General features: G+C 35.8%; 3 protein-coding genes and 1 long non-coding RNA gene across 10 annotated transcripts in view; 2 read left to right on the forward strand and 2 right to left on the reverse strand.

Annotated features, from left to right (window-relative positions):
- LOC140816609 (intermembrane lipid transfer protein VPS13) overlaps positions 1–5,932 on the forward strand; it is a 98,519-nt gene extending 92,587 nt beyond the window's left edge. For both annotated transcript variants that reach the window (XM_073175991.1, XM_073175992.1), the window contains exons 38-47: positions 1,716–1,766; positions 1,841–2,020; positions 2,105–2,430; positions 2,511–2,876; positions 2,959–3,022; positions 3,396–3,542; positions 4,393–4,497; positions 4,566–4,676; positions 4,754–4,858; positions 4,993–5,932. In XM_073175991.1, the coding sequence (XP_073032092.1) occupies positions 1,716–1,766; positions 1,841–2,020; positions 2,105–2,430; positions 2,511–2,876; positions 2,959–3,022; positions 3,396–3,542; positions 4,393–4,497; positions 4,566–4,676; positions 4,754–4,858; positions 4,993–5,751 (2,214 nt within the window). In that variant the 3' untranslated portion in view covers positions 5,752–5,932. The remainder of the gene's footprint in view (positions 1–1,715; positions 1,767–1,840; positions 2,021–2,104; positions 2,431–2,510; positions 2,877–2,958; positions 3,023–3,395; positions 3,543–4,392; positions 4,498–4,565; positions 4,677–4,753; positions 4,859–4,992) is intronic.
- Positions 5,933–6,272: 340 nt separating this feature from the next.
- On the reverse strand, positions 6,273–9,886 carry LOC140815884 (zinc finger CCCH domain-containing protein 17). The gene is given in 4 exon segments (XM_073174895.1): positions 6,273–7,885; positions 7,888–8,359; positions 8,537–8,647; positions 9,637–9,886. Coding segments are annotated over 4 exon segments (2,079 nt in total). The 5' UTR covers positions 9,727–9,886; the 3' UTR covers positions 6,273–6,479.
- A 7,936-nt stretch (positions 9,887–17,822) lies between these two features.
- On the reverse strand, positions 17,823–24,492 carry LOC140816326 (uncharacterized). 6 transcript variants are annotated; one of them, XM_073175524.1, is made up of 4 exons: positions 21,921–24,492; positions 21,593–21,725; positions 19,251–19,441; positions 17,823–18,378 (listed from the first exon to the last, which is right to left on the reverse strand). In XM_073175524.1, exon 1 carries the CDS (start codon positions 24,343–24,345, stop codon positions 22,039–22,041), a length of 2,307 nt encoding a protein of 768 aa, XP_073031625.1. In that variant the 5' UTR covers positions 24,346–24,492; the 3' UTR covers positions 17,823–18,378; positions 19,251–19,441; positions 21,593–21,725; positions 21,921–22,038. The 6 variants fall into 6 exon arrangements, with proteins under 6 accessions (XP_073031625.1, XP_073031622.1, XP_073031621.1 ...); XM_073175521.1 differs by having other exon boundaries at positions 17,823–18,371; positions 19,251–19,539; XM_073175520.1 differs by having other exon boundaries at positions 19,251–19,539.
- LOC140816327 (uncharacterized) lies at positions 19,546–20,457 on the forward strand. Its single transcript, XR_012114549.1, has 2 exons — positions 19,546–20,214; positions 20,315–20,457. It is a non-coding gene; the product is annotated as an uncharacterized lncRNA (long non-coding RNA).
- Positions 24,493–24,830: the final 338 nt, after the last annotated feature.

Genomic DNA, 24,830 nt, shown 5'->3' on the forward strand with positions numbered 1-24,830 from the left:
CAGAGAAAAGACCTGTAGAATCCTCCAACTAAACTCTGAAATCTCCCACTCCCATTTCTAATCTAACCGATCCTAGAACTCCTAAAAGATCAGCAAACTCACTCAATTCGACCTCATTTAAATCTCTTCTAAATCGTACATCCCACTGAAGTGAAGGAACACTAGACTCGGCATCCAAGAAAGTATTGATTGGTTTGTTAGTTGAGGTACAAATTTGAAAAATAGATGGAAAACGCTCTTGGAACGACTGAGACCCCCCCCCCCAACACACACACACACACACACTTCCCAAAATCGAATGATATTTCCCTCTTTTACCACCCCTCCCACCAGTTGTTGAAGCGCCGGGTAAGAAAGAGAGATGAATTTCCAGGGGCTTCTGAAAGTCGAATTCCTTGCTAACCCCGCATCCCACCCATTATCTTGGACCCCATTGATGCTTGTTATTACCTTTTTCCACAACAACTCCCTTTCCACTGACCTTCTCCACTACCATTTCCCCAATAATGCTCTATTTCTCAAACAAATATTCTCCGGTCCCAGTCCTCCCCTGTCCTTTGGTCTGCTTACCTATGCCCACCCAACAACATGACAATGCTTGTCTCCATCTGCACCGTCCCACAAAAAATCCCTCATTATTTTTTCCATCTTTTTCTCCACCCGTCTTGGTACTCTAAATAAAGACGTGTTGAAAAATGTATCTTATCTTTAATTAATTAGTTGAATAGGATCTTTTATCATCTTATCTTTATTTTATCTTTGTATTTAAATTCCTAGGATTAGTTTATCTTATCGCTTTATTTCCTTATTGAATCCTTGTAACCTAATCATTTTGTGAATAAGAAAATACGGTGCCTTTCCACCGATCCTCCATTTCACTGTTTCAATTTCAACATGTAGTATGATGGCATCGCGCTCAACACTTCAATGTCAAGCGACCACCCCTGGATAGAAATGCCATTTTCCATGAGGCTAATTTCCTTGCCATTTTCGATAAAACTGGTTCCCAGAAAATCAATTTCGTAGGTTGACCACCCAAAGGAGCCCCTAAGTACCTGATCGGCCAGATATCTCTTTTACATCCAATAGCCAGAGCCAAAGCATCAACTGCTTCTTCCGGGTGGTTAATCCCCAACACACATTTTTTCCCAATTAACTTTCAATCCTGATTTAAGCCCAAAACACGCAAGTATATTTACTGAAGCCATTACGTGCCTCTCTGATTTGATTGACCTACACGCCTCCTTCCTTGATTCTTGCCTTGCTCTTTGTGTGATTCTTGTACTTCTCACTCGTTCTTCTCCATCTCAGCCTCCAATTTTACTGGTGTACTCACAAAACAATGTACGTGGCATTGAATATGTTGACTTTTCTTCATTTTTTATTTTTCCTCTGATATTTCAGTCAATTCTAGAGCCCAGTTAAATGGAAAAAAAGTGAAATCAGAAGCATTATTGCCGTATAAGCATGAATATGATAATTAAATTGATACAAAACGATACAAATTGCACTTATCAATCATAATATTAATGCATTATTTGCATGCCTTTAAAATTCAGAGTATTATCTACTCAACTACTTTTCCTTCTTCCACGATTTCCATGCCAAAAGTGCTTTATTATTTAGTTCAAGTACTTCAGAAACTTTTGCTGCACCGGGAGCCAGCTTTTTAGTTATATATAATCACTATGCCTCTTTGTTTTGATTTTTTTCAGAAGCCTGAAAGAAATTTGCTTATTTCTGTCCACTCCGAAGGAGCAATCAAGGTGTGCAAATTAAATTTGTAAGAAGAATTTTAATTATGCCATAGGGTTTGGTTTAACTGTTTATGTTAAATCAGGTTCTCAGCATAATTGATTCAAATTACCATGTTTTGAATGATCTGAAGAATCTACATGTACCTCCATTGAAAGATAATAGAAAACAAACTCAGAAGGATGGCTCTTCTATTGTGTACAAGGAAAAATTATCTGTGGACATCCCCTTTATTGGAATCTCTTTGATGAATTCTCATCCTGAGGTATCCTTGTCATAGAATATTACGATATGGAATTTTCCTTTTATTATAATCATTTTGATTTGTGGTGATATTTTTGTTTTGAAGGAGATACTGTTTGCAAGTGCTAAGAACACAACCGTTAGTTTTGTACAGAGTTTGGATCAACAACAGTTTTCCTTGCAAATTGCATCATTGCAAATAGATAACCAGTTACATTCCACACCATACCCAGTCATCCTGTCTTTTAACCATGGAAACAGGATTAATATCGTTAACCATTTGAAGTCTAAAGGCAATAGCACAAATCTCATTGGTGGAAAAATAGGCCAAACCATTTCTACAAACTTGAATGAACCAGTGTTCTTGTTAACTGTTGCCAAGTGGAGAAACAGTGATACATCATTGGTTTCATTTGAATCTATAAGTCTCAGGTTTGTAACATATTTCTTTAGAGAATGCCTAAAATTCAATTTGCCAGCACACTTCCTGATGAATTACCTTATTCTCTCAGGATTTCCAATTTTTATCTTCAGATTGAACTAGAAATCGGATTGAGGTTGTTTGAATTTTTCAAGACCGTCTCTTCAAGGTTGCAAACCAGAGTTTTCCAACCCGTGGATTCCTTTCTGCATCAACTGATTCCTGACTCGGTCTTAACTGGGGATACTTCTGGAAGGACTCAGTTTTCTTTAAGATTGCATGAGAAACACCTCACTTCAACTAGCTCTAGTTTGCTTAACAAAAAACACACAAGCTATTTGCTACCTCACATGGTCCCGATTGGAGCTCCTTGGCAGAAAATTCATCTTTCTGACCAAACGCAGAAGAAAATATATGTAGAACACTTTGATATGGCACCGATTAAGTTGACATTGAGGTTAGCAACTAGCTGGGTCCTGAAATTTCTTGTGAATCTCATAATAATTTTCCTGACATGAACCATTTGCTTCTTGTTGCAGTTTTTCCAGCAGTCCACGGATGCTTAGGAATGGTGTTCTTATGTCTGGAGACTCTTTTATTCATGTACGTATGCGGTCTCAAGGAAAACTGAGTAGAGTCTCTCCATGATGTGAATTATTGAAACTGTTGCCCTAAGTTTTTATCTAAACGGGCTGGGCGAAGAGGAAAGAAGATATTGATGGTTCAGGAACAAGGGGAAAGGGCTCGTAGCCCCCCACTCTCTTTTTCCCAGCCTCAGAGAGATGCTGAAATCTTTTTTCGTAAAAACAAAATCGATAGAGTCATGATACATTTAGGTGTAATGAGAAGTCAGACATAAGAATATTAGTATTTATATGAAACTTCTCCATGTAGCCAAAAAATGTGAATCCTTTCTTTTCTTCCTTTTGTCCTTTCTTTGGCGATCTGCTTACTCTTGTATCCTCAATTGTTTTAGAGAGGGCTTATGGCTCTTGCTGATGTGGAGGGTGCAAAAATTCATTTCAAACAGTTAATCCTTTCCCACCAGTTAGCTAGCTGGGAATCCATTCAAGAAATCCTTGTTAGTCACTACACCCGACAATTTCTACATGAGATGTATAAGGTAACCTTTCTGTTGAGTTTTCTCACTTTATTATGTACAAATTATTAGATTCAAAATATATGAAAAATCAGTTTCTCAATATTTTGGCCCAGATTAGTAATTCTTCAATTGAGTTTGCTACACTTCACTTATGCTATAATTTCTCATGTATCATGAACTGGTGATATGTAAGATTATGAAATTCATGAAAAGACTGAAGGTTTAATCCTTTTATCTTTGTTTATTCTTCTCTGCGGCACAGATACCTAACTCTCCAAATTTCCTTTTCATGTGTCATTTCAGAATTTAAGATTAAGGTTTGATGGTTCTAGTATTACCAGCTGTTACAGCTGTGATCCATATCGTATCTTTGGTCGCAATATTCATTTTATTTTCAATCTGTGGAAAACTATGCTTTCTATGTTACAAACTCTCAAGTTCACTTAATTTTTTTGTTAATGGTGATTTTCATGTTGAAAAATGCAATTTCCAGAAAATATTTATGCCTGTGTGATGTCTTTTATCAGGACGATCAAATTATGACCGAGTGGTTGATATTCATATGATGACGACCTAACTAATTGTTTATTGTCACATTCTAAATTTTTTTTTGTCCATGCTAATGCCATGCTTTACTCCTAAATGTGCTAAAAGTTTATGTTATTTAAATCTTACAAAGTGCGTCTTTACAAATGTTTACCGCGCTAATCTTAACTAATAACCTACGACTTGTGGTAAGGTGGAGTCTTCAATGCAGTTTATAGGTCTTTGCCGATCTCTTTTTTTCCTTCTGAGATTCAGGGTTTATAGGCCCTCAATGCAGTTCTAGAAAGGTAAAGTTTATAATTTCATTTGGAAAATAACTATGCAGGTGTTTGGTTCTGCGGGCGTCATAGGAAATCCTCTGGGATTTGCACGGAGTTTAGGCCTTGGGATCAGAGATTTCTTCTCCCTTCCTATCTGGAGTGTTTTCCAGGTATAACGCCCTTGATTAATTCCCTTTGATTTTTCAGAAAAAAATTATTTAAATAATTTTATTTCCAGAGCCCTGCTGGACTTATTACCGGTATGGCCCAAGGTACCACAAGTCTTGTCAGCAACACTGTCTATGCTATAAGTGATGCTACCACTCAGTTCAGCAAAGCTGCTCATAAGGTAATTGGTTTTCTATCAACATTACTACAAACCTCGGCCATCTTTGCTTGAACTTTAAAGTGGGTCATAACTTCCAGGGCATTGTTGCATTTACATTTGACGACCAACCTGGGACAATGATGGAAAAGCAGCAGAGAGGAGTGTCTTCACAAAATAAAGGAGTGATAAATGAATTCCTTCAGGTATTTGTTATTTTCGGATGATCTTCCTAGATCTATGTCTATATGAGTACCTATACTTGTGTGGATGGCCGCCTGTCTGATTTTTATTTTTACAGTTCAGTGAAAATCTCGGTTTTACTTTTTTCGGTTTGCAGGGACTTACGGGTGTTCTTCAATCGCCTATAGAAGGTGCTGAAAAACATGGTCTGCCGGGAGTCCTTTCAGGTATAGCTGTGGGTGTTACAGGACTTGTTGCAAGGCCAGCGGCTAGTATCCTTGAGGTCACAGGAAAAACTGCACAGAGCATCAGAAATCGTAGTAGAATCCACCAGATGGGATATCAATGTTTTCGACTCCGTTTACCGAGGCCTCTAAGTCGAGAACTTCCCTTAAAGCCATACTCATGGGAAGATGCTGTTGGAACACATGTATTACTCTCGCAAAGGGAAGACGAGACATTAGTCATGTGCAAATCACTTAAACAATGTGGCAAGTATGCATTGATCACTGAAAAGCTTATCTTAGTATTCAGCTGCTCCAGTTTAATAGACTTGGGTAAGCCCGAATTTGAAGGGGTTCCCGCTGATCCAAGTTGGGTCATGCAATCAGAAATCAGATTAGATAGCGTAATTCTGGCTGATAATGACAGAGAGGTGGTACACATTGTTGGAAGTGATTCAGACGCTTCATTTTCAAAAAACCAAAACCAGCAGCAGAAAAGGAGAAATGGAGGAGCAAAGGGAAAATTGTGGAACAATTTTCACACACCGCTCCCTCTTTTCCAAACAAACTTGGAATTTATGAGTCCAGAAGATGCCGATGAGTTCTTGAAAGTGCTCATGTCTATAATTGAGCGAGGAAAAGAACGAGGCTGGAGTTCTGTACATATTTTGCATCAGAGCAACATTAAGTAGTTTTAGGAAACGAAGGAAGAACAAAATCAAAATATTCCACATGATGTGTTGATTGAATCTGATTTGGTGACGCTGCTTTGTTTCCTCTAGCACTCCATAGATAAATAAAGTTTTTGCCTTGTAATATATACATTAATCACTTTACAGATGACAAATATAGTGAATACCACAGTTTATATTAGTCACGAATTATTGCTCGTACAAAATAATTTAATATGATGATTTTGTTAATACATCAATTTGATGTCGTGTATTCAAATAGCATCAAAAGGAAAAATATGTTATGGACTTATCAGGCAGCTTTCAGCTTTTTATTAATGGATTTCTGATCAATTTTGGCCTCAACGTACAAACACGATTCCAAATTTCAGTTGGTTTTTATTTTTTTAATTATAGTTTTTATCATTTTCTAATTTAGCTAAAAAAAAGTGATGAAAACCGTAAGATATCAATGATTCATGGGACAAGATGTTTGGTCTGCTGTCGACAGGCCTATCACAAAGAACTTGCATTCTGGGAGGGAAACAACAAATCCAGCCGACCAAAAGAAATTCAATACATAAAAAAAGAAGGCAGATAATGATGGGGAACATGAGCGGAAGTTTAAATCACCTCTACTTCTGATCTCAAAGTCAAAACCAATAGAGCATAATATGCCAGTTCAATGCAAAGATGAAACCTATAAAGACCAGATAAGCAGCAGTAAAAGCCATAAATAGTCTTAATTTTCAAGAATACATGACTCCCATCTTCTTTGCAAAGTCATCGTCATCTTCGTCCAAGTATTCCCCGTCAGCATCTCCATTCTCACCATCATACATGTCAAAGCTCTCCCCACCCACTTCCTCATAGTCAGATTCCCCATCTTGACCCACAGCATTAATATCATCTTCAGCTTCTATCCTGCTCGAAACAAGCTGCTGGGTGGAAGAGTTGTCTTCTGTTTTGTCTACTGATACAGGCTTGTAAACATCCTTATTACTCTCAACAGGAGCTTTTGTCTTATTGCCAAATGTAGATGAAACAAAATCTGGAGTCAATGGGATTTTGGCCATGCCATTGCCTTCTTTTTCATTATTTTCTTCAGTGATACCATCAGAGTTGAATGATTTCTTTATACTCAATGTTTCAATAGTTTCACCTCTCTTCCGCTTTAAAATCTCTTCTAGGGGCATAGGCCCATCAAACGAAAGATCGTTGCCAATTTGTTGAATGCTAGCTTGTTGATTTCCATCTAGCATCAGATGTTTTCGTTTACCAAGTGATTGTTGATTGGTCACATGCTGTCCACTAGGTTGAGAATATTTTTGGTTCTTCAACTCTGCTAGACTTTTTGGACCAGTAAAATCAGTAACATCAGCAACCATGTCTCTTCTAAAGTGTGGACCACGGTGGTTCTTCACACCATTATGGAAATCTTCGTCCACCCTCCCCTTTATTCTGTCTTGGACCCTTCCCTGCTGAGAAGAGAAATTCGTCCTTGCCGGAGATAACCTACTGCGATCAGGACCCAATAGAATTGCATCCCTCTCGCTCAGAGGAGATGATCCACCAGGAAGCCTAATCCTTCCTCTAAAGTGACTGTTAAGGGAATTCTCATGCAAGGGAACATACTGCTCGTCTCTATTGGAACCTGGATATCTTCGCTCTTCCACGTGCCTCTCACGGGCATGTTCATGGCTAATGACAGACCTCAAACCATTTACCTTCTTACGCTTATTTAAACGATGTCTTAAATCTAAATCTTCAACCTGGTTAATGCTATCAGCTCTAGCATATGGCTTCCTATCGAAATAAGAGCCCCCTAACACCCTCTCAGATGAAGCCCTCCGCTGCTCCAAAGCACGCCGACCCTTACGGAGCTCATTTAAGTCATACCCATGAGGATCCTTGAATCTTTCACCATCAATATCAGCAATCTTATTGAAATCAGTGGCACGATCGATGTCATATTCATTCCCCACTTCATGTTCCCCTGGCATTCCATAATGATCTTCACTGGGATAGTATTCAGAATCTCTTCGCTCATCATCTACAAGGACATCAAATCCAGGAGAGGGCTCCCTTGAAACCTCTTCTACATCCTTATTGTTCATGGCCCCAAGTTCACCTGGTAAGTGAGGACGCTCGGACCAACTGAATGGTTTCCATTGGTGACAGAATACCCCGGTAAATCATTGACTCCTGACGTGTGGGCTATTCTCCTATTCATTGAAAACTCGTTCCTACGGGGAGTAGGTTCTGTTTCAACAGCAGGTTTTGCCTTTTCGGAAAGTTTGATGGAATTAACTGTATCTATGTGTGGGACCTTTTTAGCGTGCTCAAACTTTTCATGACCACCTAAAGCCTTCTTAAAAGTTGTGGGTTCAGCAGCAGAGGCTGTTCCTGGCACCACTGAGGTTTTGTTATTCACCGAATTTGGTGTGTGGAGAAAGGGACACCAATCACCTTTTAAACAAAGCCCTTTCTGGAAAAACACGCAGGGAACTGTTGTTTGTTTGTTTGAGGCGTTTGGAATGTGTGAAGTTGATGTTGTCGCATTCTGTGATTGAGTTGCGGGTTGGCCAGTGGGCGTTGGTGTCTGTGTTGACAGCAATCCATCAAGAGGCTGAAGAACCAAACAAAACATAGTTGACTAAAATATGATGTATAGACAAGCTGACAATACTTTATACTACTAAATAATAAAATAATGTGTCTTAACCAGCATCATGAAACTAAATTTAACCAAGCTAATTAAACATGCAAGTCAACATGCTATATATCAAGACAAATATGGACTGACCGGATGCCGAAAACCACACTTTGGATTTAAGCAATTACTATGCAACCAGAACCAACAGTCCCTTGGATTTACTCGTGCAATGTCACTATGACGATATTCGCATTCACTTCCCTGAGGACAGACAACAAAATTAGAAAATAAATATCACTGGTCATAGAAACGATGAAACAAGCATCTAGCAACTGAAATTACTGCACCATGTTACTAGCCATCACTGATTAATAGAGTATATGTTTGGATACAATGAATTGTAACCTTCAAATGTAACCGATGAAAAACCAATTCAAATTCGAAAAATATATAAACCAGTCTCAAAAAGCTTGAGTTCCTTGATATCAAGAGCAGCGATAATAAATTCAAACATTTGGAAAGAAAACACTTACATGATGACTAAGAACTTCAATAAAAAGCTTCAAACATAGCACCAAAAAGACATCACGCACATTCTATATGCAAAGTATCTCAATTGTTTGCCGGCTCAGCAGAAATAATTCTCATCAATGGCAGTAAAATTGAACAAATATCCCATGTGATACTCCAATATATAGAATACATTGAATATGCATAAATTGCCCCAAAAAATCATATGACACTAGCTTATATCACCATGTCTAGTAGCATATAATAAAAAGCACTCAAAACTCACAAATGTGAACAAGGATTTTCATTAGCAGAACTTGCGTGTAAATTTCTCCTGGTTCCAGCTCAAAGAACATAATTAGATACAAAAATCGGCCAATGTAGGAAAAGAACCCAGAAGGGAAGAAAAATTTAGCAACATATACTGCAAAATCAAACCTTGAGATACCCTTCAAATTAAAATAAATCGCAGAAAGAAATCCAAACCCTAATCTCAAAGGCAGGAAAAATACTTACACGTCTCTATGAGCGAGTATATCAAATTTCGCAAAACCCTACTAGCAAAACTAATAGTAAGGGAAATAATCAAACCCCAATTCTTAAAGCTTCTAGCTGGAGAAAAAAAAGAGCATAAATTTTTATAATCTCAAGGCTCAAATTAAATCGAAATTTCCAATCCCACATAAAGATCCGATCCCCACAGCAGCAAGATGCAAGCTAATCAAAACAAAAAAAAGGACCTTTTTGCAAGTTAACGGAGAAGCCAGAAAGTAAACGCAATCTGTGTTCCTCTTGACGGCTTCTTCCTCAGCAAGTGAAGGGCCCGCCATCTTCCGACGCTTCAAAAAATCGACAAAATAAACAAATATGTGTGCGGATCTAGGGATTAACAAGGATGGGAGAATTAGAGAGACGAATAAATACAGAGATTCAGAAGAGCTCGCCCAGTCACTGTGTGTGTGTGTGTGTGTGTGTGTGTTATTGATATAATAGGGATAGATAGAGCCTTGCTATATAGCCTATAGCTCTTCTTCATTTTTTTTTTATTTTCTTTAAAAATATTGATTAATTACATATGAGAACCTGTACTACCAAAAATTTTCAATTTACGCCCAAGTCCTAATATATATATATATATATATATATATATATATATATATATATATATATATATATATATATAATTTTCAATTTACACCCCAAGTCCTAATATATATATATATTATCAAGTGTGAGAGCGACACCAAAATATTTAATTCCATAATTATATTTTTTACCCTAATAAAACCTCATCAAGTCACCCCATATTTTACATAGATAATCTCATAATTACCCTTCTGGCCTTACTAAAAACCTCGTCAAGGGACTCCATATTTGACATAGAAAAAATCTAAACAAAACTTCTCTCTTAAATCGAACAACTCTTCTATATTGAAAATAATTTCGTGCTAATTGTTTAGTATTATTTGAACAAGTTAAAAATAATAATAACACATGTAACGCATGTGCATCTTTTATTAGTATATATGAAGGGAAATATAATTTCCATATTAAATTTATTTCTCTAATATTATCTTTTCTTTGTTGATTTGATTGAGTATAATATTTAATTGTGGTTTTGCCTTTCTAGATAATTATGTTAAGATTTTATTGTGATATAATATCATGTGAAATATTTTGTTTTACTTTTCTAGATATTATCTTGATAATATCTTCTAGATATTATATTTATGATAATGATTTAATGAGATATTATATCAATATTTGAAAGAGTTTATTTCTAATTAGACTCTCACTTTCCTTGTGAAATAGGTTTCCTTGAAGAATAAAAGTCTACATCTATAAATAAGAGATAAAAGACGTAGTTGAAGCTCTCTCTCTCACTCTCTCTTCTCTCTTTCTTGTGCACAAGCCTTCTCGATTATTCATACACGCACTTTGGAAAGAGCTCTTGGATTGAGGATTCACGCATACTTTTAAGAGAGAGCTTTTTCGATTTATATGGTTTTCACTCTTCGCTTGGAGGTTTTCATGAATGCATAACTTATGCACTTTTGCACGTTCAGAATTTCAGAGAAAACTTTATTCAAGAGACGTTGTTGTTTCGAAGAGTGCTGGTTTACGTGTTGCCCTGAATGCTGCCAACATCTACAGACAACATTCGTAACGATGTTGGCTGAAGATCGTGTTTAGCTGCTCGTGTTTTTAGGGATCTCGTTTTTGCTTTCTTATTAATGTTTTAATATTATTGGTTGTTTTTAGAAAGCTTTATTTTCTCAAAGTGTTGAGGAAATTGATTTTTGTAAAAATCACTAGTGATAGGTTTTTGTGAACGGTTAAGTTTTCTAGTGATTAATTTTTGCCATAAGACACCGCACAAGTATTTATACTTGTGCATATTTAATCTTGTCTATTTAATTATTTAAAGTGAATTTGTGTTATTAATTTTCCGCTGCATGTAGATGTTGTCCGAGATGTTGTAACATCTGGCACAACATTTAATTCTGATAAAACACAAATTTACAGTTTTACAATCTATTCTGATATTTTCATTATTTTCGATATCTGTCGGACAAAATAATCCTAACAAGTGGTATCAGAGCCAACTCTTGATATACTAAGTGCTGATTCTGGTTTTTATTTTGTTTTGACAGAAATATTTAATGGACACATCACTTGCAAATGGAGCACTTCGACCACCAGCTCCTAAACCTCCTGTCCAACAACAGTTTCGACTAAGGAATGAAGAAAAACGCTGGTTGCAAGTGAATCCTTTAGGTGTTGCCCTAGGTGTTGTCATACCTGGCCGCAACATCTGCTAAAATTCAGTATGTTTGAACTCCACAACTTCTGGAAATTTAAGTGGGGATGATGGATCAGAGACTGATTATGAAGAACTCACTTTTGAGAGTGTGCAAAAGCTTTATGAAGAGCTGTTTGAAGATTGGACCAAGAGAAACAAGTTGAACTCAAGTCTCATGAAAGAGAACGTTGAACTAAAAGCCGTAGTTGCCAAACTTGAGGTAATTTTGAGCAAAAAAGATTTGGAACTTGGTAAGACCAAAGAAGGACTTCAAAAGACAACTGAAACCTTGTCCAAGTTTAATTCAAGCACATCCAAGCTTGAATCTATACTATCAATGGAAAGAGATGACAAGAAGGGTCTAGGTTTCAAAGACAGTGTGCATGAAACTAGTGAATCTTCAAAATCCACTGTTTTTGTGAAGGGAAAGACTGAAACACTCACACCATCACATCCTACGCCTTCAATGAAAAGCTCTCCACCGAAAAGACAATCCATTGCACCTGTTCCTAAGAGAAGAAAACGAAGGTATGTATGTCATTACTGCTTTAAGCCTGGTCATATCAGGCCATACTGTTTTAAACTCAGGGATGACTGCATGAATTGAAAGTCGAGCAGGATGTTGCCCCGAATGTTCTCCAACACTTCCCGCAACATCTCCCACCATAGACCTACAGTAAGACAAATTTGGGTCCCAAAGGTAAAAACTCACTGTAAAGTTGTCTATACTTCATTGAAAAATAATATTGCAGGTCATTGGTACTTTGATAGTGGAAGCTCACGCCATATGACGGGATCACGAGAATATCTCATCGATTATGTTGAACAAAAATGTGGTAGAGTGACCTATGGAGGGGGAGCTAAAGGAAAAATTGTTGGAAAGGGCACTTTGAATGTTGAAGGACTACCAAAGCTCCACAACGTGCTTCATGTTGAAGGATTAAATTCGAATTTGATAAGCATAAGCCAATTGTGTGATGATAATTTGCTTGTTAAGTTTGATAGACATACTTGTGAAGTTTTTGATGAAACTAATATGTGCATTATGACAGGTACAAGGTCTTTGGATAATTTCTACCAAATAGGTGAAGATCTTTCATGCAAACATGTGCAAATCACCGAACTTGACCTTTGGCATCAAAAACTCGGACATGCAAGCTTCAAAACCTTAAAGAACTTGAGTAAGTACGATGCAGTACGAGGTATGCCTAATCTTTCATTTGGTATACCATTTTTGTGCGGAGATTGTCAAAAAGGTAAGCAAACTCGCACGTCACACCCAGCGTTGCCATCATCTGGGACAACACGCTGTCTGGAGTTACTGCATATAGATCTTATAGGTCCTATGGAAGTTGAAAGTTTCGGAGATTTGAAAAAGAAAACAACTGAAGATAATGTGGAAGACCTACTGGAAATTCCAATCATACTGGAAAATACAGATGTTGCCTCAGATGTTGCAACATCTGACACAACACTTGACACTGACGTCACTGAAGCTGAGGACGGAACGAATAACGATGATGGACAAAATATTCCAAGTAAAATTCAGAAAAATCATCCATCATCACAAATAATTGGAAGTATGCATGAAGGTGTCCAAACTCAAAAGAAAGAAAAAGTGGATTATCGAAAGATGGCTGGACTTATTTGCATGAGCTCCTTATACTCACAGATTGAGTGAATATCTACTGGTAATTGGCTTCAAACGAGGTGAGGTAGACAAAACTCTTTTTATTCAAAAATCTAAAGGTGAGATTCTTATTTGTCAAGTCTATGTTGATGATATAATCTTTGGTTCCTCATCTCAAAAACATGCTGATAATTTTGTTTCTTTCTATGTCACTTTCAACTGCTGAATCCAAATATGTGGCAGCAGGAAGTGGTTGCACTCATCTTTTGTTGATGAATCAAATGATTGAATACTATGGACTTTCAAGTGAAACTTTAGTTGTATACTATGATAATTCTAATGTAATAAACATTTCAAAAAACCCAGTACAACACTCTCGAACCAAACACATTGACATTCGACATCACTTCATTCGAGATTTAGTAGAAAAAAGATTGATTCAGATGGAATTTGTTGATACAAATAACCAATTGGCTGACATATTCACAAATGGATTAGAATTTGAGAGATTCTCCAACCTTAGAAAATCTCTCAGCATGTGTTCTGTCTGATCATTCATAGATGTTGTCTCAGATGTTACAACATCTCGGACAACACCTAACCTGCATGTGCATTTCTAGGACTTAGACATATTGCATCTGCATGCATATTGTTATATGAAGTGTTATCACAATGTTGCATAATCTTCTGGTGCACTTACAATTTCTTGTTCTATCTAAACTTAACACACTTGGATATGCTCAACAATCTGATTAAATCACAAAATAGTTGAAGGATTATCATGTACTCCATGACATTGACCTATACGAAATGTGATTTGAAAAGATTAAGTAAAAAAAATCAATTATGCATATGCTCTGTATCAGAAGAAAAGATGGGAAAAAGCTACCTAAAAGAGTCCAATGAAGACTGTGCTTTTAGTGTGGGAGCTACCTCTTCTGAATTTAATACAGAAGGCAAAAATAGAAGAAAATGGAAAAAGCTACCTAGAGGAGTCCTAAAGAAGACCGTTCCTCTAGTGTGGGAGCTACCACTTCTATGATCAAAAAGTTGATAAGTCTCTAAGTGTGCAGAAAAATCGAAATATATTTTGAAATTGGACGTGTTGTCAGAAGATGTTGCCAACATTTGTGACAACATTTCATTTGTGAACATATCTCATATTTGTTTTCATGTTTCTATTTCTGTTACATTCTGTTATTAGGCATAAATATGTCATACATAAACATAACATTGTGAATACTGTTGGTCAAGAGGGCATGCGTATTTCAATTGAGAAAATTCGATGAAAATCCAGATTTTGCTAGAACTCCAATATTTGTGATTTTTGATGGTTCAGTGGTGTTAATTCGATGTGGGTTGCAATTCTGGAATTTTTTTTTTTGAAATGATTTTTGACGCAATTATCTCAGTAATTTTTTTTATAGTGATTACGAGCTAAAGCTGATTTTGTCTCCTATGAGAACTTAGTTTCTGACTATCATCTGGCTATGGAGGTAGATGTCCATTCTGGACAAAAAGGGGGAGAAAATGACTCAAACTCAAGGGACTGTGAATTGAAAGGATCACATGATACCATCTATCTGATACCTTTGCTTGATTTCTTTGTTGATGTTCTTTTCTGTTATAGGTGTTTGTTTCCCTGATGTGTTTCTGTTCTAATGAAATGAACTGTTAATGATTTTTGCAGGTGTTGTCTCAGGTGTTGCCAACACAACGAACAACACCCATACCAACTTGATTTTATTCAGGGGGAGAAAAATTCTCGTATTAAGGGAGAGTAAACTTGAGCTTAATTGAGAATTTGAGTTTGATGTGATTTTGTCCAGAAAGGCAAAAAAGGGGAGATTGAAGGGAAATATAATTTCTATATTAAATTTATTTCCCTAATATTATCTTTTCTTTGTTGATTTGATTGAGTATAATATTTAATTGTGGTTTTGCCTTTCTAGATAATTATGTTAAGATTTTATTGTGATATAATATCATGTGGAATATTTTGTTTTACTTTTCTAGATATTATCTTTGTGATAAATATCTTCTAGATATTATATTTATGATAATGATTTAATGAGATATGATATCAATATTTGAAAAGAGTTTATTTCTAATTAGACTCTCACTTTCCTTGTGAAATAAGTTTCCTTGAAGAATAAAAGTCTACATCTATAAATAAGAGATAAAAGACGTTGTTGAAGATCTCTCTCTCGCTCTCTCTTCTCTCTTTCTTGTGCACAAGCCTTCTCGATTATTCATACACGCACTTTGGAAAGAGCTCTTGGATTGAGGATTCACGCATACTTTTAAGAGAGAGCTTTTTCGATTTATATGGTTTTCACTCTTCGCTTGGAGGTTTTCATGAATGCATAACTTATGCACTTTTGCACGTTCAGAATTTCAGAGAAAACTTTATTCAAGAGACGTTGCTGTTTTGAAGAGTGCTGGTTTACGTGTTGCCCTGAATGCTGCCAACATCTACAGACAACATCCGTAACGATGTTGGCTGAAGATCGTGTTTAGCTGCTCGTGTTTTTAGGGATCTCGTTTTTGCTTTCTTATTCATGTTTTAATATTGTTGGTTGTTTTTAGAAAGCTTTATTTTCTCAAAGTGTTGAGGAAATTGATTTTTGTAAAAATCACTAGTGATAGGTTTTTGTGAACGGTTAAGTTTTCTAGTGATTAATTTTTGCCATAAGGCACCGCACAAGTATTTATACTTGTGCATATTTAATCTTGTCCATTTAATTATTTAAAGTGAATTTGTGTTATTAATTTTCCGCTGCATGTAGATGTTGTCCGAGATGTTGTAACATCTGGCACAACATTTAATTCTGATAAAATACAAATTTACAGTTTTACAATCTATTCTGATATTTTCATTATTTTCGATATCTGTCGGACAAAATAATCCTAACAATATATATTATCTTTTAGTGAATATATAACATATAATATTTTTAGAACATTCGTTTAGCTGGACGAGGTACCGATAGAGAACAATTTCACCACCGAGTTCGGATCTATTTATTGGGTACAAGTTGGGGAAAACTCAAATGGGATTGGACAAATATAATGTTTTTTTTCTACGTTAAAGATTTCAATAAGTCGGGTTAAATTGCATACAAGTTATTTGTGAAAATCTCAAAATAGTTCTTTGTGAAAATTAAATATACGTTTAACCTCTGTGTCTTAAAAAGAAGCTCGAATAATTTCAATTTCAAAATTTTAGATGCATGTGCTTTTAATACTTCCGACAATGTATAATTCATATTTTATGTGTTTGAATTGTCATTAAAACCATACAACTAATGTTTTTATAGTTAAAATATAATAATAGTGCAACATGCTTATAAAATGATCAAACATAAAAATAAAATGAAAACATCACTACTGGACTGAAAAAATAAAACAAGAAAAATGAAGATAATGATTTGTGTTCCATTTTAACTTCTCCAGTTGGCTAAAGAATTAAATTAGGTTATTCATAGAGTTATTTTGTGAATATATATACATACATACTTTTAACACCTAAATAATCTTTCTACATCACTTATCTATTATGATATATTAGTGATGGAGGCACATACTACATATATGTTGCCAAAAACTTGTGTGAGACGATTTCACAGGTCGTATTTTGTGAGACGAATCTCTTATTTGGATCATTCATGGAAAAATATTATTTTTATTATGAATATTGATAGGGTTGACTCGTCCCACAGATAAAGATTCGTAAGACCGTCTTACAATAGACCCACTCATATATATTTGGTAAACTTTAGTTTTTAGAAATTTAGTTTTTGAAACTTATTTAAGGGTTTTCCATATAAATTTGTGGATGGAGTTATTTGAATTAGCAATTAAAGTATTTTAAAACATAATATATTATCTTTTATTTAATATATTTTTTATAAAACCTTCAAATATAAAGTCTAAATAGATTAGACAAATAAAAATCAACTAAAAATTAACAAAAATATTAATTAGTTCGCTATTTATCATTTTATAGAATGTACATAAATCTAAATAAAATTATTCTATATGATTAAATTTTGTTTGTTCGGTTGACTCGTTTTACATATATTATCCAAAATCGACCTATATAAACATGGGTTTTAATATATATATATATATATATATATATATATATATATATATATATATATATAAATCAATTTTTGGTTCAATTTGGTTTCCAATTTTTAGGTTCAGATTTCAGGTTTATTTGGTTTAGATCAAAATTTGAACACCCAAATACAAGATGGAACGAAAGGGCAGGAAATTTCAGGAAGGTTCGTCCATTTTTCAAATCCAAAGTAAAATGTGAAACGAAAGGATGTAAAAACGTGTGCATCCACTTGACTGAATATATTTACTTGATTATAAATATCATTATATACTTTTGGATACTTCTTACGATCCTAACATTTCTTGAAAATATATAAATATTTATCCTTCTATTACAAAAAAAAATAATAATAGATAAATAAATTACATATTGTGTTCAAAGATTTCCCATTTCAATAAAAATTCCATGACGAAAGGGAAAACACATTATCAAAGTAAAAGGTAAACATTTGCCCACCCAACAAATATATGTTATCAAATAAGAATGAAATAGGATTCTAAAAGCTAGACATCCAAGAGAACTCAATCTTACATAATCAAATACATTCAGCTCCAAGCCCGTAAAGACAGCTCTGTAAATGGTGCGTCTGAGCTTGCACCTAGACCCAAAAGTTGGGCGTAATGCACCTTGAGCCTAGCCCGCGTCTAGCTAAAGCCTCCTCGTAACTATGATCTTTACCAGATCAACATTATTTCAGTCTGACTTCACAAGTATGAATCAAGCATTTCGCCTGAAAACTATTTCTTCATTCTTCTTCAAGGCCATATGAGAGTCGCGAGCCCTTGAACGTCATTTCATTGTCCATATGGTTCATCCACTTCAGTAGTTTCAGTTTAGCCTTCTCGTAACTATGATCTTTACCAGATCAACATTATTTCAGTCTGACTTCACAAGTATGAATCAAGCATTTCGCCTGAAAACTATTGGAACGACTAATCAATATATATTGTCACTAAGAGTCTACTACTGGTTTCAGAGGTAAGAAAATATTTCACATTTAGTTTGAAATTTTACCAAAATAAAACCAATTGCAATGATTCTTTAGGCAAACCAATACATCACAGTAGGTCGTGTTAGTACTACTATGACAAAAATACACTAAAAACGAGTGAGGTAAAAAAACAAAATATATATGAGTTCAAGATTTATAAAAAACACAGATGAGTTCAAGATTTATAAAAAGCACAGATGCACAAAACCAAGAGCACGCAAACCAGACAATTGCTTCGAACAACAATAATCAATTAATATCAGAAATTCGAGCTAGCGTGATTCAATACATGGTTGCTAGCGTTGGCAGTTTTTACAATAAAATTGTGGTGGTCAGGTGTGATATGCCGTGCAGAACTCAATTATAATGGTGGTCACGATTCTTTCTAGTATGATAATTGAGACGAATAAAGCATTACAACTTGAAGTTTCAAAAAAGTTTACTAGGTAAAATAAAGTGAAATTAAGTCAATAATGGCTACACAAGTGAGACTGTGCAGTGTGACAGACCGGCCTGTGTGGGTGATAGCATGTAATTAAACCCTGGCATGCATGTAATTATTCATCGGAATAAAATGTAAAGAGCAGATACTAACTAAAACAATTTGAGAATTGCTTTAACACTACAATTTACTTTTAATAAAAATTACGTGAAATAACATAATGAACAACTATTATGTACAGAAACTGTTTCTTTACAATTTAGTCCAATCCAAATCAAAATCAAGACCTCAGCTAAGGTTGTCTGTGTTTCCCTCTGATCACTGCTGAAAAAGTAAACCATTATTTCTAAATGTCCAACCTGAAATCTTTGAAACGGTTGTTGCGTAGTACTTCTTGACGCCTTGGAAATGCAGTTCAAAATGCATAAATAGCAATTGCTCATGCTAAGGACTCGTATAAATGCTGGTAAGTCCAAGTCCTTTGTATACAGGACTATTTTTGTGCAGGTCAAAGAAGGTTGTTTTGCCAGAAATGCTAAAGCGAGCTTACCTGTCGAAAAAGTAAGTTCCATAAAGATCCAAGGTGGCAACTTCGCATTTTCAACCGGTGGCAAGCACAATTAAACCGGCATAATCGAAAGATATAACCTAGAACAAGGTTACACTTCAGGATAAGAGAAGTAAAACATTCATACGAGGAGATAATATTATTTATCTTTCTTTACATGACAGCAGCAGGTTAAATTAAAACTATTGGCGTGACTGTGCAATTGTTTGAAAAGATTAAAACTACTTGCTTACTAACACCAACTGATAACGCTAATGAGTTGTTCCACGAGGTAAAATAAAAGCAATAGAATGGAGAGGCACTATACAATTATGGTCTTGGCAACATCAAGGGGTCACGCATTTCCCTTTCCAACCTTAGATTATGATATGATTCTAAACAATAATGACAGTCTTGGTGTTTTTACTGCACGCATATTTTTTTTATATGAAACTAGACTTTAATAAAATAATATATCGGATTACAAAGGAGTGGATGTGTAATCCACAAAACACGTAAAAAGAATTTGCAAAATAACTTCTAAACTATTATTAGCATATTACAAATTTTCAATCCCTAACCAAATCAGAAATAAACAAGTGGTTAAGCTCCGGAAAGTTCGTCGTCCAAGTCACAACTCTGAATTTTTGATCTTCGCTCATACGTCGTCCAAAGACTCCGCTGAATCTGAAGATTCTATTGTTCTTCTCAAACCAGAGCGACCAAAATGTGCCATGAAGTACCAAATACCAAAAACTCTTTTTCCTTCTCCCGGTGTGGAAGCCTAGCTCCATAAGAAACAAATCCCGTGCTCTTCTTGGAAAGGTCCATTCGAAACCCAGCTCTTGTAGTACTTTTGTCAATATACCACTTGAGAAAGACAATGCAACAAAAGATGGTCCTGATTCTCCTCTTGTTTTCGGCATAAACTACACCATTGCGGGCATAAGGCACAGGTAGTCCACCGTTTTTGTAACGAATCACAAGTCGGCAGTTTCCCCAAAGCCACTATCCACGAGCAGACTTGAACCTTGTGCGGAACCGGTATCTTCCATATAGTAATATAGGAATAACGAGGAGTTGGAAATCGGGAAAAAAGAATTGTAGAAAGAGCGAATAGAAAAAAAACCGGAAGAGTCCCCCAGCCAAACTCTAAAATCATTCGTGCCCCACTCCAACCTAATTGTATCTAATACCCCTAGAAGAGTGCTGAATTCACCTAGTTCGACCTCATTTAAAGCTCTCTTGAAACGCACATCCTAGTGAAAGTTAGAATTGACTCGAAGATCGGTAACATTTATAAAAGAACTGATCGGTTAGTTAATCGAGGTGGAAATGTGAAACAGAGATGGAAAGCGCTCTTTGAACGTCAAGACCCCTCTCCCCCAAATGTCTTCCCAAAAAGAATGATATTCCCCCCTTTGAGCACCTCCTTAATCAAATGATTAAAAGCCGAGTAAGAACAAGAGATAAATTTCCAGGGCTTCTAAATGTCGAGTTCCTAGCCAACCTCACGTCCCACCCGTTATCTTGTAGACCATAAATACTCCTGATTACTTTTTTCCACAATGATTTCCTTTCCACTGAGCATCACCACCACTATTTCCCAAGAAGTGCCTTGTTCGATCAGGTTTGCTGATAGGTTGTAACTCATAACTAAAGCTGCCAAGGGAATATTTAATGGACACTTAAATACTAAATCGTTGAATCTTATAATATTTTTAGAGTCCCAAGTTCAACTTGATGATAACTGGGGCGGTTAATCAGATCTCAAATGATGGTTCCAACATTAAGAAAATGTTCGATTACGAGGATGAAAGGAGTAAACACCGAAACAGTGCATAGTAAAGTTGACAAAAATTTAAACACGAGATATTATCAACTCCTCCCAAGGTTTTTTAGGTACAGATGACTAAATATGATGGCATTATTAGATTGACTTCTAATGTGATCCGATTAGCATTATCTGAACACAACTGGATTACCATCATGCTTAGCACATGATGTAGATGGCATATTTCTAGAATGAAATGTGAATGATGATTATGTTTTTAGATAATTCATATTTTCTAACTTACAAATTTATCTCATCTCCAATTCCAGTGGCTGTAAGAAGATGATAAAAATCAGTAAAAGAAAGCTCTTTCTGTTTACCTATGTCAAAATACAATGCCACTGTCCAGTCTCCAAAATATACGCCTTTGAAATACCATCATCTCCATCTATTGCAGCAATATGTGCAATATGAAAAACACTGAGCAGTTGTTCCAATTGATATATTCTGCATCTGATAAACAGAAAATCAAAAGAGAAATGAGGTCAGCCTCAATCTGCTTTTAACTGTAAAACTAAACCTTGCAGATATAAGGAGGCTATCATATATTACCCAATAAACAGTAATTACATCCGCAATACGATATTACTAAAATGATAAACAAATAACTAAAAAGCTGTGGGGAGGTGTAGGGTGTCAAATTTTTACCATTCACAGTTATTTGGGAAGTTGAGACACTTTTGTGGGGAACAACATTCAACTCTCTTGTCTCAAGCTCGCGCTTCAAGTAGGAGAGGTCGGTCAATGCAGCACAATAACCACAAAATTAGGCCAACTTGGGTTCATAGACATTAATGTGAGCATACCCTCTTTCCAACATTTCATTAAGCAAGGCATTAGCTTCTTCCCCATTGCCGAGCTCAAAATACTTACGTATAAGGCAACCATAAACAATTTCATCAGGTTGTACACCTTTCTCAATCATCTCATAAAGCAGATCCCTGGCTCGCTGAAGTTGACCACATCTAGAGAGTCCATATATCAAACATGTATAGGCATAAAGATCAAACTCCACCCCACTTTGAGACATTGCATTTACCAGATCTAAGGCATCCTCAATGTTTCCATGCTTAAAGTTTCCATCAATCAAGGATGTATAAGCAATTTTATCGGGAAATAAGCCCTCGTCAAGCATCGCCAGATACAGCTTTTTTGCAGCATCGATATGATTGTTTTTCCAGAGACCGTGAATTAGTGATGTATAAATAACAATATTAGGTTGCAAACCACTGTTTTTCATCAAATTAAAATAATCAATGGCCTCTTGGACAAATCCCAATCTGCATAGACCATTAATTAATGAGCAATATGTCACAATGGTTGGAGGTGTTCCTCTTTCTTGCATTTTGTTTAGCAGATTCCTTGCCTCTCCATCCTTACCTGCCTTCAAATATGCATCAATAAGTGATGTGTATATCACATCACTGACCTTTATATTACGTCCATTCATTTCATCCAACAAAACATTCACATCTTCAAACCTGCCCTGGTTGCAAAGCCCCCATATTAGAGTTCCATAGAGTAATAAATCAGCTTGGATATTGTTCTCTTTCATTTTTCCCACAATGCCCATTGCATCATCCATCCTGTTTGCTTTTAGATACCCATGAATAAAAGCTGTATAGATTCTCTCGTTAGGTACCACCTCATTTTCTAGCATTGCTCTAAATACTTCTTCAGCTTCTTTTATCTTCCCTTCTTCGCATAGGCCATCAACCAATGCTGTATAAGTGACAATATTTAACTTCACAGTGGCTTCCAACATCTCTTTTACAAGCTTCAATGCATTGTCAATATTTCCCACTTTAAAATTAGCATCAATTAAAGAAGTATAGGTATATTCATTAGGTGTGAGACCAACTCGCCTCATGTCTACAAAAAATTTTATTGCCTGTTCCAACATTCCTTCCTTACAAAAAGCATCTATGAATGTGCTATATGTTACAACATTAGGCTTAAGAAATCTTTCCTTCATCTCCCTAAGATAGTTGAACGCCAGAGGCATGTTCTCAAATTTACAAAAACAATTAATCAATGTATTATATGTAATTATGTCAGGATTACAACCTGCTTCTTTCATCTCCTCGTAAAAATTAATCATATGATCCAACTCGCCGAGTTTTCCATGAGCGTCTATGAAAGAGTTGTAAGTGACAACATCAGGAAAAATACCCATGCCCTTCATTTTGTCAAACAAGCTTTTTGCAGCTAGCAAGTTCCCCTCTTTACAAAAATAACCAATAACTATGTTATAGGTATAGACGGATTGTGCTATTCCAGCCCCGACCATATCACTAAAAAACTTCTTCACCAAAACTCCGTCTGTCACCTTTGAACACTTATGCAAAAGAATATTACAAGACCTTGCTTTTGGGACAATTCTAAAGTTTCTCATCCTCAAGAAACACTCCCTAGCTTCCTCTAGCAATCCCAACTCAACAAGTACACTAAATAGCGCATCAAACACCCCATAGCCTGGTCTGCAGACGTTCCTTGTCAACCACAAAACATCCAATATACTACTACAAGGATATTGTTTGTTACCATTTTCACCAAGTTTCTTCACCCTAACCAATTGTGTAAGAACATCGTGGGCATCATGGTACATGCTCGAACAGAACAAAATGTGAGCAGCTACGCAGTAATTCTCCACCGTATGCAAAAACCCATTTTGTGATTGAGCCCACTTAAACCACTTCAAAGCTAATAAAGGATCTTGCTTCAGTTCAAGCAATATTTTCGACACCCAATTGGGAGCTAAAGCTGACTCAAAGAATCCAACTAACCTACAATCATCCCATCTCCCTTCACTCACAATTTTCTTTATCGTTCCTCTATCGAACAGTCCATCAAATCTACTGAAATCTGGAGTTGTAGAAAAGGGGTATCGACAAACACAAGAAAAATGAGTTGCCCAAATGAACGCCTTTCCTGAAAACACGTAATATGAAGAAATCGGTAGAGATGTTCTACGAGCAGCATCATAGCGACATCTTGTGATCCCGCGGAACAGAAAAAACATGGCTATACCAACAGCAAGGATACATGAGACGAATTTGAAACTCAGCTCCATTTGAAATCAGAAACCGATTCAATCATTGCTATCTCATGAAACAACGAAAATATTTGCTGAAGATTGTTGTTTGAGCGGACTGATGTGTTCCGAAGGAGGATTTGTGTAGGGTTTTTGGCAGAGGTTTAGAAATGCCACCCATTTCATTTTTTTGACTGGCTCCATTTTTTTTAATTAAAAAAGGGTCAAATTTTGAATAATTAATAATAAAATTTAATATATTTTAAAAAAAAATTCCCAATTTTTTTTTAGGGAAGTTGGATCGTGATTTTGTGCTATATATTTCTCTGGCGAAAGCAAATTATTATTTAAAAAAAAAAAATCATTGTAGCGAAAGGAATATAATCTGAAATAATGGTTCGTTGCGAGGTGCATCAGTCGAGTAGGTCTCATGTGAGACCGTCTCACGGATTTTAATCCGTGAGACGGGTCAACCCTACCCATATTCACAATAAAAAGTAATACTCTTAGCACAAAAAGTAATA

Source organism: Primulina eburnea, chromosome 16 (assembly GCF_022965805.1).
Source record: "Primulina eburnea isolate SZY01 chromosome 16, ASM2296580v1, whole genome shotgun sequence".
Lineage (NCBI taxonomy): Eukaryota > Viridiplantae > Streptophyta > Magnoliopsida > Lamiales > Gesneriaceae > Primulina > Primulina eburnea.